Source organism: Pagrus pagrus (genome assembly GCF_965226575.1).
Source record: "Pagrus pagrus genome assembly, chromosome: 11".
In the NCBI taxonomy this organism is placed as follows: Eukaryota; Metazoa; Chordata; class Actinopteri; order Spariformes; family Sparidae; genus Pagrus; species Pagrus pagrus.
Genome location: NC_140195.1, coordinates 22,399,748 through 22,411,774, shown reverse-complemented (window position 1 = coordinate 22,411,774; position 12,027 = coordinate 22,399,748). Strand labels below are relative to the sequence as shown.

The 12,027-nt window shown below is 41.6% G+C and overlaps 1 protein-coding gene across 1 annotated transcript in view; it reads left to right on the top strand.

Moving 5' to 3' along the window:
- celsr3 (cadherin, EGF LAG seven-pass G-type receptor 3) overlaps window positions 1-12,027 on the top strand; it is a 110,758-nt gene that overhangs the window by 43,097 nt on the left and 55,634 nt on the right. The window contains exons 4-8 of the mRNA XM_084366607.1: window positions 5,518-5,740; window positions 9,949-10,064; window positions 10,957-11,045; window positions 11,337-11,351; window positions 11,770-11,927. Coding sequence (XP_084222733.1) covers window positions 5,518-5,740; window positions 9,949-10,064; window positions 10,957-11,045; window positions 11,337-11,351; window positions 11,770-11,927 — 601 coding nt within the window. The remainder of the gene's footprint in view (window positions 1-5,517; window positions 5,741-9,948; window positions 10,065-10,956; window positions 11,046-11,336; window positions 11,352-11,769; window positions 11,928-12,027) is intronic.

Here is a 12,027-nt window from a genome sequence, read left to right as displayed (position 1 = left end):
ATTTTGCATGAGGGCATTGTGTGAATCACAGATGGAAACCATACTTTCGAGTCAAACTCAATTACATGACACATCTTGAAGAACGTGACCCCAAGTGTGATCAGTGGGCCACTTTCACCTGATGACATCATCACTACTCATGTCCTGAAGCTCTGATGTTCAGCTTCAGGAGACCATAGTCTATGATTAGACATTCTGACTCAAGGTAAAGAGTCATATATGTTGACTGCATCTCTCCAGAGCTCAGACTCTGTATTACCCTTCAAGGCGCCCTTTTGGTTGAGGAGGTGTATGAGGAAAAAAGAGCCCCAGAAAGGGGACCTACAGATGCAAGACAAGAGGAAGGAGAGGAGGGAAGCAACTGGGAGTGTATTGGCCTCTAGGGATGTACCATGTGTTGGGGGTGGGAGGAGGGGGCGATGGGGCGGGAGGTAGGGCGGAGCAAACTAAGATGCCGGGGGGTTGGTTGAATAATACTGGCTTTGATGAATAAAACATCTGCGTGAATGAAGGGGTGGTGTGAATGCATTAAGCCAGGCATAGAGGAAGAAGAGAGGAAGAAAAGAAAAGAGAAATGGCAAGATGTAGAAGGAGATGAAGGGAGGAAGGAGAGAGGAACAGTAAAGGGAGTGTTTTATATATAGAGATGTAAGGTGGGGAGAAGATAGAAAAAGAAGGAAGGAACAAGGAGCTGGAGGAGGAGGAGGGAGGAGAGGAAGTGACTGCAAATAGTTCTCAGATTTAAAACAATAAAGGCAAGATGCAAGCAGAGAAGAGTCAGAAGTTTTCAAAGTTGAAATGTATTTTCAAGTTTGTGTGCTGTTAATAGCAAGGTGTGTGGTTTGGATTGTGTGTGTGTAAGTGGATGTGTCTGTCTGTGGATCTGTTGGTGGTGAAATTTAGATTCTTTCTCCAGCGTTTCAAACTTGACTGAAAACTTCAAAATGAACTTAAGAATCACATAAGCAGCATTTTAGTGGTGGGGCTGTTTGAAGTGGAGCTAATTTTAGCAGCTACTGTTAGTACACTGCTGAAATGATGAGCTGATGGGTTGAAAGGAAAAAATGAATCAATGATTTTTAGAAACATTTACTTGTTTCATTTATGTAGAATACGCTGAAATAATCACTTTATCCAACTCTTCCAGTGTGAGGATTTGCCGCTCTTCTGTTTCATGTCATTGTGAATGTACGTGTTGACTTTGTGAAAAATCTGACATTTTGTAGACTAAACAATTACACAGCTCACTGAAAAACACATCATTAAAGTGGCACGAAATGAAAATGATTAATTACAATTAAATAGATAAGGAAATACTTGTTACTTTCCACCAGTTGGATGCATGCATGATGAGCTCTTGTGTGTGGGTGTGTGTCCTTCTTTGTTTGGCTGTGTCGGTGCGTTAAGCAGGCTCTTGTGTGTCTGGTGGGTGTGTGCGTTTCATCTGTGTGTGCGTAAATGAAGTGCTTGGGTGTGTTTTTTGTGTATCAGACACTCGCTGTTTGTTTAGTCATCGCCTGACCATGTGAGTCTGAACACTGAGCAGAATGAGGAATTACACACTAAAAGCAACTGTTTGTTCAGCTTTAAATGTGTGTATGTTTCGCATCACTGATGATCAGAGCAAGTGCCTCGGTGAGGTTGACGCCTTCGGACCGTCTGGGCAAAACCCTAGAAAAAAAAGTCCGCCATTGAGTCCGTCTGACATCATGTCTGCACTGCTTTACCTCCTCTAATTAGTGTGAGTGTGTGTGTGTGTGTGTGTGTGTGTGTGTTGTGTTTGTGTGTGTGCTGAGGTTTTTTTGTCTGCAGTTCTTATTTTTGATGCTGCGTGTGTGCATGCAGCGGTGTGTGTTTTTTTGTTTTTTTGTCCTCCGTCCTCAATTTATTTCCTGCCAGGCTCTCAACCTGTGCGCAACTGGGTGTGCATAATGGACCAGCATTTGTTTTTGTAGGTGTGTGTGTGTGTGTGTTTAGGTCTCACCACACGCATAATTCATGAGTATTAATGTCTATTTATTTATTTCAATATTAATGAGAGGGTCTGTACGGATGAATGGGTGCAACAGACAAAGGCAGGGAAATTGTGCTGTGTTAGGGTGCATTTGTAGGTGTGTGTGTGTGTGTGTGTGTGAGAGAGAGAGAGAGAGAGAGAGAGTGTGTCTGTGTGTGTGTGTGTGTGTGTGTGTCCCTATTAGTTGGTTCCCTCTTGTGTGCAGTTTCATAGAAGTATATGTGCAATGTAAGAGGGGAGACAGGATGAGAGAAAGCTAAGCCAGGACTGACAGATGTGATAATTTCAATGTCCTTGGGCTTTTGTTAGCTGAGCTGGGTGTGTGACCGGGTGTCCCGTGTGTGTGTGTGAGTGTGTGTCCTCAGGGTGATTTGGTGGTGTGAGAGAGTATGTTTGTTAGCCAATAACTGGCAGATCTCAGCTGCCTGGTGGCATGAGGAGAGATGTGGAGAAAAGGAGCAAAACTGAAATTAACTTTGAGATGAAAGGAGGGAGGAGCAGATTACTGTACCCAAACATGGAGATTGTTGGATGGATGGAGGGGATAAAATATGGGATGAATCACTTTACCAGAATGAGCTATATGAGGTAAGCGAGGAAGTAGAGTTCAGTTTGAAAGGTTGACAAATTAAATTGATCAAGCACAAACAATTGAGGCACTGAGCAAAGTAAAGAGGGACATATGCATTAGTGCAGAGAGTGTGATAAAAGCTTCCTTTGCTCGCTGTCTTCAAAGTTGAGCACTTTCAGTTTTGGCGGGAGGAAGGAGGATAGAGGGATGAGAGAGATGAAGGAGAGGACACATGATGGAGGGTAAGTTTACACCGATGATTGTTGTAGAAGCTCTAAATGTTCACAGCTGAATACATCATACTGTTTGTGTTGTATGTGTCACAGATAGTCAGTATCAGTGTGTATTAGACATGTGTTTGTGTGTGTGTGTGCTTTTACAGCTTTTCCCTCAGCCTGTCTGTGTGTGTATGACTTGTGCATTTTTGTGTGCTCATGACTTGCCCTCGGGTGTGTGTCGTGGCTGTGTTTGGACTGCGTATAAGAGTGTGTCCATGTGTGTGTCGGATGATATTTGTGTCCAAATGATCATGAGGAAAGGTGAAGGCTTCTATTGACTTACAACCGGAGGACGTCATCTGGTTGTGTGTGTGTGTGTGTGTGTGTGTGTGGCTGTTAAGATGTGAGGACTCTGCCAGTGGGTACTTTGGCATCTAAAAGCAGCACGAACAATGTGCCAACAGAAACAGCTACATGATAAAACCCGACAGCCTCGAGGGCAGGGGCAATGATTTTTGTGTGTGTTTGTGTGTGTGTGTGTGTGTGTGTGTGTGTGTGAGAGAGAGAGAGAGCGAGGAGGGAATATGAAAGAGACTGTTTTTTAGAGATTGAATGTATGTTTATGTCTTTGTTTGAGAAAGAAAAAAATGTGTGTTGCATCCATTATTAATGTGTATGAATTTTGGTTTGTTTATTCGTTATCTTACTCTGTGTGTGTGTGTGTGTGTGTGTGTGTGTGTGTTTGGAGCCGTCAGCAGGTTCTAAAGTGGGTCCTTAAGGAGCCATCTGTCTTAAGGCTAGTTTCAAACCCTGTCTGCTCTGTTTATATGGAGGCCACTGGGTGTGGGTGTTTTTGTGCGCAGCTGCTAAGTGTCAGACAATGTGTGTGTCCAATTCTGCTCAGGGAAAGGTGAAACCCAAAAAGAAAGGGTTAGCGTCTACTCCTACATACCTTTTTTATGTGGGTGATTGTGTATATGTGTATTCGTGTGTGTGTGTTTTGCGTGGGTGTTAGTGCCTCCAGAGACTCTTCAGACTGCCGCTTGTTTGACTGGCAGCCAAATCTGTTTATTCTCGTCTGCTGATTTGTTTGTGTTGTTTTTTTCCACACTTCTAAAGCAACAGAATCGCAGTCGGCTGGAAAATACTTTCCGCCCCTTTTTCTCTGCATACGCACTCTTCTAAATACTGTACACTGCGCTGACCGTTCATCTGAGGGATGATGAAGGTTTGTCCTTTGTAAGTCGTTCTTACTCCTGCTCCTCAGGTATCAGCACCCTGCTGCTTCCACCATCTAATCAAGTACAAATTTTCATCTAAAGTGGTGAAAGCAGTTTACTGCCTGAAAGGAAAGGAAAGCAGCAGCACTCTGTCAAGCTGTTCACATCGAAAAAGAGCCACTGCTTTATAGATTGCCGCAATTTCAAGACACTTGAAATATCCGTCCGAAAACCAGGAACCAGAAAGCTCTCAAGTGACACAACCTTCTATCACAGGGCCCCTAAAGCAACAGCATCTGTGAATAGAAAGCAATCAGCTGATTGCAGTTGTGAAAGTATAACTTGTGTGTTAATACAGTTGAAAAGATGTGGTCAACTTCTATGATGTTTGTTTGTAGACCCTGATCATTTTCCTGCTGTTCACACATTAGATCTGCTCATTGTAGTCATGCATGCCTTGCCTATTTGATTAAAGCTCTTTGTTGGAGAAAAACAAAACAACTGCTCATTTCCCCTTACTTGAAAATCATCTAGGCTTTAACAGAGCAGTTATTAGATAACTCAACCATGCTAACAATATGGTAAATGGTAAATGGTCTTGCATTTCTTGGTTAAAAGGAGAGTTTTGAAACCTTATTAATTATACTGTATCTATAACATCCATCTCAGCCATGATGGAGGAATGAGGCTTACGGGAGTCAACTGTGTTTATGCAACAGTACATGTAGTCTTGCATTAGTTGCATGTTTGATATTTTAGAGTGGCAGAATCAGTGTTTTCTGAGTAGGCAATGTTGGAGATGAAAGAAATTACCTTCCTCAAGTAGAGCATCCGAACACTTATGGAGTATAACTCAAAGAAGTTGCTTCAGGGTAGGATAAACAGTTTATTCCACACTGATACATATTCAGTATCCATTTCTTCTAGTACATCATTTAACATTTAGTATGTCATGCTCATAGTCTAATGATTAAAATATAAACATCATGACAATATTTTTTCTCAACCATCATTTGGATTCAGCATGTATAACCCTCGGCATCTTGACTGGAATTTAAAGTTATCCTCTGCTGTTTTGGACAATGCTTGGTTGCACAGCATGTGTTTGTTTTGATGGACTTCCCGGTGAGTTCAATGAGGACAGCGCCAGTGAAAATTAATTGCCTGAAGTCTCTGTGAAGCAAGCACTAGAATGGCAAAACTGTCCAGATACTTTCCATTGATTCCTTCCTGGAAATTATACCTTAATGCTTGTTGCATTAGTATGTGAATGTAATTAAATAATGTGATTTTCTTGGAATGATAATAATCTGATAATAGCTCTCACTTGTGAATGGGATCTTTATTGAGAAAATCGGTAATGTTTTCTCTCAGTTTCGTGAGCTTTTCGCTTTCCATTCTCACTGTGAGTTTAAAAAAAAAGAAGTTTTTGAGCGTTGTTGATAATCCTACTGAGATTCAGAAATAATCAATTCTTTTTGTTTTTACCCCCAGGTGACCGATGTGAGTTTGACCGGCGGCAGGGCAGGTGTGTGCCAGGTGTGTGTCGTAATGGAGGAACGTGTCGGGAGCTTTCAGGTGGAGGTTTCCGATGCGAGTGTCCTGCAGGAGGCTACGAGCGTCCATACTGCACAGTCACGGCCCGCTCCTTCCCACCCAAGTCCTTCGTCATGTTCCGGGGCCTCAGACAGAGATTCCACTTGTCCATCTCGTTAACGTGAGTTCTCTTTAGATTTTTGCTATTTTCTTCCTTCGTTCCGTTCTTCCATCCTTCCTTTCCACCTCTCGTCATCCAGTTGCACTCAGACACAAATCCATAATCACCACTCTTTGATTCTCAGTTCTCTTCCTCTTAAGGAGTCTCTCACCTCTTTGCTTTAATCTATTTATTTCATCTCCCTCTCTGAGATCGATCCTATTATTCATGGCTTCTCTCTATGCTGCCTCCACTTCTCTCTCCAGTGAGAGGTGCGGTTTCTCCTCTCTCTCCTCTTTCATCCGTGAATTTACTGGTTTCAGAAACATCTCCTTTGCTCGCTCGCCTTCCACTTTCTCTTCTTGTCTTACATCTTATCACCTCCTTATTCAGTCTTGCCTGTTTCAGCAGAGGTTCCCAAGCCAAATTCCGAATTTATTGTGACCCTATGCTCTGACTGTGAAAGGATCAGTACTCTGTATTTTTCAAGAAAAGTAGTCTTCACGTCACCAACCCAGATCAAAATAGGCTAGTCTGAGTTGCATTAAAGTTCAAATACTATAATGCAGTTTTCCTTTTATAACGCACCATTGAAATGGTCGATTTGTGCAGTTTTGATGCTCAGAATTGGGCTTGTTCTCACACCTTTTGCCAGGACTTTAAAGCTTGAAGTTTTTTGAAGCTGAAGTTTTCTATCTGAGTTTAAAATCTCTCTGACAAGAGGAGGTTGACATACATGCCACCTGTAGAGACATGTGAATGAGATCAGATTTGCATTAGTTTTTTTGCATACAGTCTTTTAACTTTGCTTGGAGCACTACTAAGCAGCCACAGCCTCGAAGCTTGTTTTGTTGGCTTTTAGATCGTAATGTCACAATATCTTACTGCAGAGGTCAGTGATCGTCTCCTTACTTCAGGTCCTTTGTCTTGCGCACCCACCACCATCGTTTCTCTGCTGCTCCTTCATCTCTTGACACACCGAGTGGTCATCTACGGGAGATTTGAAGTGGTCCTTAAGAGTGGTCCGGCGGGATTATGGGATGGTTGCCATGGGTGATGTCGCCTAATGATAGTTGCTAGGGCGACATTGCCCATGGGGTTGTTGCTAGGCTGAGTGGCCACCATGGAGTGGTTGCTATGAGACATTGCGGTCATGGTATTCTTGACAAATGAGCTTCTGTGTATTGTTGGTGTGTAACAGCTCCACTTGATTCGTTTCATTGATCTGTCTCCAATGTGGGCAAATGTTGGCAACAATGGTGCTAGCTGATAGTGAGAGGGGCTCTGTGTAACAGTTTCTAGCAATTTACATGTATTAATCACTTTTTTATAGGCGATGTATGAGTGGGTTATAACCTGACAGGAAAAATGAGACCTTCCCCATCACTCTCAGTTGCCTAAACCCGTCAGTGGACAATTTGTTTGAGCTGTTTAATGCTACTGGACTGTGGATTTCTTTGTGAAGGACTTGGATTGGATTTTCCGTGACAGTCCCAATGATGTGACTTTATGTAGTTATCGAGTTCCTCTAAGTACGCTAACATTAACTAATGACCAGCTTCCAGTACAACGCAGAAGTTGCACAGAGCCCCTGTAAGATTCAAACTGTTTGGGAAAACCAGGGCGAGGAATGTCCTTTCCTTTCAACAACTAACTAATCAAAATACCATTGAAAAAGTAAGATGTTGTTGAAGAGATACTGTAAGAATGGATGCACGATCCAATTTTTATTCAGGTCTGATCTGATTTTGATCTGCAGATATAGAGTACCAATCCCATACCAGTGTTTAAATAATAAGCTCGTATGAATTACCGTGCAGATTGAGATTTGTGTAAGGCAGCATCAGGCTTGACTTTGTAAACTTTGTAAAACAAAATGTAACAAATAAAATGATAGAAAGTTACTGGATCATTATTTATCCTGGATCCATCCCTTTATTCGGATCCGGACCGAAAGTTAATGGGGTCTAATCTGGGTCGTGACCCATCATCCATCCTAGTTTCATAGAAATCTGTTCAGTCATTTTTGTGTTTAGTAATCCTGCTGACAAACCAACCAATCAACAAATGGACACAGGCGAAAACACAACTTCCTTGCCAGAGGTAACAATAGAACTACATCAACAAAAAAAAAAGTAAACATTAAATAACAATTATGTTACAAACTAGTGCAAACAAACTTGGTAAATTAAATCACAATTCACAAAGGTAGTACAAACAAGTAACTTTGCAAAAGCAAAGCATTCAAAATAAACAGGAATCAAAATTCTTTGTAAACATTTAGTACATATAAGCATGTAGATGCAAATAGAATAAAGTTGAATAGATTGGCCTCATTGTCACAGTCACCAGATCCAGCTATTTCTCTAAGTATTGGACTGATATCAGTATGGGATCAGTGCAGTGTGGTCTTTTTCAGCACTGCCCTGCTTCAGATTCAGTCAAACACATTGACATCTGGGAGCTTCAACCTCACTCTGCAGCATCAACAGAAATTTTAGTGCCTTTCTCGAGGGCACCACGTGAAAAGATTTTGCCTTACGAGACATCTAAACCTTGATCTTATGCCTAATGTTGCTTGCTAAAGTTACTTTCATGTTATCTGATATGTCCAACTGTAGATACACATTACTCTGGCTGACTGTCAGCCTTCTTCCCCTGACGCCAGTGCTTTATTTAGCATCCTGTTTGCTGCCAGCTACACTCCTTGGCCTGATTTTCACATCAGGGCCAAACAGGACTTAATCATTATTCATGTCGCTCACTATCTCCCCGAGCATTTTAATTCTCCACTGCAAAAAATGCTCCCTTTTTATCTCCCACCCAAAAGCTGCTTCAGAAGTTTTGTAGTTGAAGCTCTGCCTGAGAAAGTGTGATGGATAATATAGCTTTGTCGTATAGGGCTGTGACAGTACAGATATGCGCTCACTGCAAAGTTATAATGTATGCATAGCTGCAGTCGGGCTGCTGCAGCTATGTTTGAAGTTGTCATTGGCTGCTGAGCTGCGTTCATGAGATTTATTGCTTTCCAGACAAACAGTCACCTTGTATTAAACACACTGCATGTGTTTTTGTTTTTTCAAATGCAGTTCTTTGGTCTCAACTAATGAATTTCACGAACAATAAGCACACTAACAAGAACAGACATAGTGAACATATGCTTCTTTGGCTTTATTTACGCCTTCAGCCGCGCTGCATCTTCGCTTCACAAGACTCCACTCACGGTCTCTGGCAAAGCTCAGGTTACATTATTTTTCAGCTATTTCTGGTGCCTGGAAGAGATTACATCTGCATAATACAAGATAGGACGCCACGGTGCTGTTGGAACTACGACAGAGCCATGCAAGCAAGACACATGTGGTATTGAATAACCCTGTGTTTATTCTAGATGCTGGCAACATTCTCAGATAACAAGGGTATAAAGTTGCCATGATAGAAATGGTTATAACATGAATTTCAGGAGAATCTTACACAGATGCCAAAGGTACCTGGGGCATCTGTATGAAACACTGAGGGGCGTGACTAAATTTTGGTATTTGACGACCTAGAAATGAGAGCGTTCTGACTACTCAGTAAGACCGAGTTGAAATTTTGTTTCTCAAAGACTCGAATTTCAAGGCACCAGTTAATGAAGCAACAAGAAAGCATTTAGTTTCAAAACATTTTAAGACGAGATCCAAAGCATTTTTTAAACGGGATGTTTTTTGCAGTGGGGATCTTTCCTGCGTCTTGATGCCAGAGGAGAAGATTTGTCATCTGTGCAGTAGTATCAAATAAACTAACAGTGCTTTTGATCAGGCTGTGTTAACATGGCAGCCTTGGCCTCGGCACGTCCCCCTGGCCTTGCTATGAAAAGTACACTATTGTATGAGCAGCTGGAGGGTGTGGAAGGCTGCAGCAATATGGTTTATTAACTGTGCTGCAGTTTGAATATGATTTGTTCTTCCTTACAAAGCCTGTATGAGGAAGCCTGTTGCGCCATGTGAAATGAGTTATTGTAAGACTCACTGTATTGGGGTCAAATGTTGCATCAACCGAGCCAGAGTCAAGATTCTCATCTGGAAATGTTTCATTCAGTATTGCTTCATTTATTTGCACTGTTTGCAGGATACAAAATAAAAGAATATGCAGTAGAAATACAATAATAATACTCTTAATGCATACTGTATATTCATTGAAAAACCAATTACTGACATGGGTTTGTGTGTGTATGTGTGTGTATTTTTTAGTTTTGCCACACTGGAGAGCAGTGGACTTCTCTTCTATAATGGACGCTTCAATGAGAAACATGACTTCATCGCCTTGGAGATTCAAGAAGGACAAGTGGTGCTCAAATATTCCACAGGTACTATATATATACATATATATCTATATGTTCATGTGTGATTGTGATTGTGCGTTGTAGTATTCCTGTATTTATGAGGACCATGTGTTGCCACGAGGAAAAAAAGGATATGGTCAAAGGATCTGTATCCTTTATTTATGGTGTAGGATTAGAAATAGGATTAGACTAGGATACAGATTATAATTAGACATGTAGTGGGGAGGGATTAGACAACATTAGGGGTCAGACGAGCAGTAAATCGCAGTCAAAGTCTGTGCTGTGAGAAAATCTTGCAATCCTTCACTCTGATGTGAAGTTTATGCTGCAGACATGGAGAACCACCACCACCACCTTCACAGTAATCATAGGCTAAATTAGATGAGATGGGAAACAAATTAAAATACAGAATACTTGGCTGAAGTACTACGTATTGCACAAGTACGATAGTTGAAGTACCATCCTGTTGCAATGTCCCCCTGCTTCTTCACCATGCTGACTGTTTTCAACAAAATCTGATGGTATCAGATGGTATCAGCCTTCACAATCATTAGTTACTACACCTGACCTCCCAGACATCACCAACAGGGCTGATAGCATGGCATTCACCACAGCATTCATTGAGCAGCCCTAAAAAAACCTAGCTGAATACTATGTATAGATATACATATCTGAGTGTGTGTGCTTGTATGTGTGTGCAAGTATAAGCAGGAATACAGGAAGGGACAAGAATGAATGTGAGACTAGAAACTGAAGGATGTAAAATAACGATTGACATTATAATAATCATAATAAAATACAAATGTATACACTTTTCTATATAGAGTGGCTTGGAAAAACAAATATAAAGTAAACAAAAAACGTATTTTTATTACCTGCTTGTGATTTGACACAAACTTCATCCGTCTGGCCGCAGGTGAATCGTCCACTCAGGTGAGTCCCTACCTGCCGGGCGGCGTGAGCGATGGCGACTGGCATACTGTTCACATCCACTACTACAACAAGGTGGGTTTGTTTGTGAGTTTCTAGACCATTAAGATATTTGACTTACTTTTGATCTTTCATTTTGAGTCTCTGATGTCTGTTTGATGACTTCTCCTTTGAAGTTTCACATTATTTGTTCTGTACTTCTGATGTGTCGGCAGAATAGTTTCTCTGCCAGCAGAGCACTTTGAATTGAGCTGAAGGGTTTGTGTGTTCATACTGTTATGTGGGCGTTTGCCTGTCACCATTTCATTCATGCATATTCGCCGCACATCTCCTTTAATTTTCTTCATGTTCTCTCATTCTCCTCAGCCAGCTATACGCTATGTGAGTATGAGTGTGTGTCTGGGTGCACATACTGTACACCTCCTCCTGTCTTTGTCCTGTTTCGTTCTTTTACTCCTTCTGTCCGTCAGTTTGTCTTTCTTTCACCAGCAGACAGTAAGTCAGGAGTGAATGTGTTATCTGCTCTTACTCCATTATTTTCCGACCCATATCCAGTTCCTGTGGTTTCTTGTCTTACTAACTCAAATGTTCCCCTTTTCTTTCTAACATGATGTGCAGTAGCAGTGTAGACACTGAATATAGTCTGATGTGTTGGAAGTGTTATTTTCTGATGTAAACTCTAGAATTAGTCAATGATGTATTTCTTGCATGTCTTGTGTCATTTTTGATTGTTTGGACTCTGTATTCAATCTTGTGTGTGTGTGTGTGTGTGTGTGTGTGTGTGTGTGTGTTTGTTCAGCCGAGGCGCAGTATGAGCGGCGAGGCCCAGGGTCCGTCAGATGAGAAGATTGCTGTGGTGAGCGTTGACGATTGTGATACGGCCTTGTCGCTTCGCTTTGGTACGCAGCTTGGAAATTACAGCTGCGCCGCGCAGGGCAAGCAAACCAGCAGCAAGAAGTGAGTTTATCCTTCTTTCAGCTCCGCATTTTTTTTTCTTCCTGTATTGATACCAGCATTTTCTATCAAGGGCTCCACACATCAGAAAAATATCAGAAAA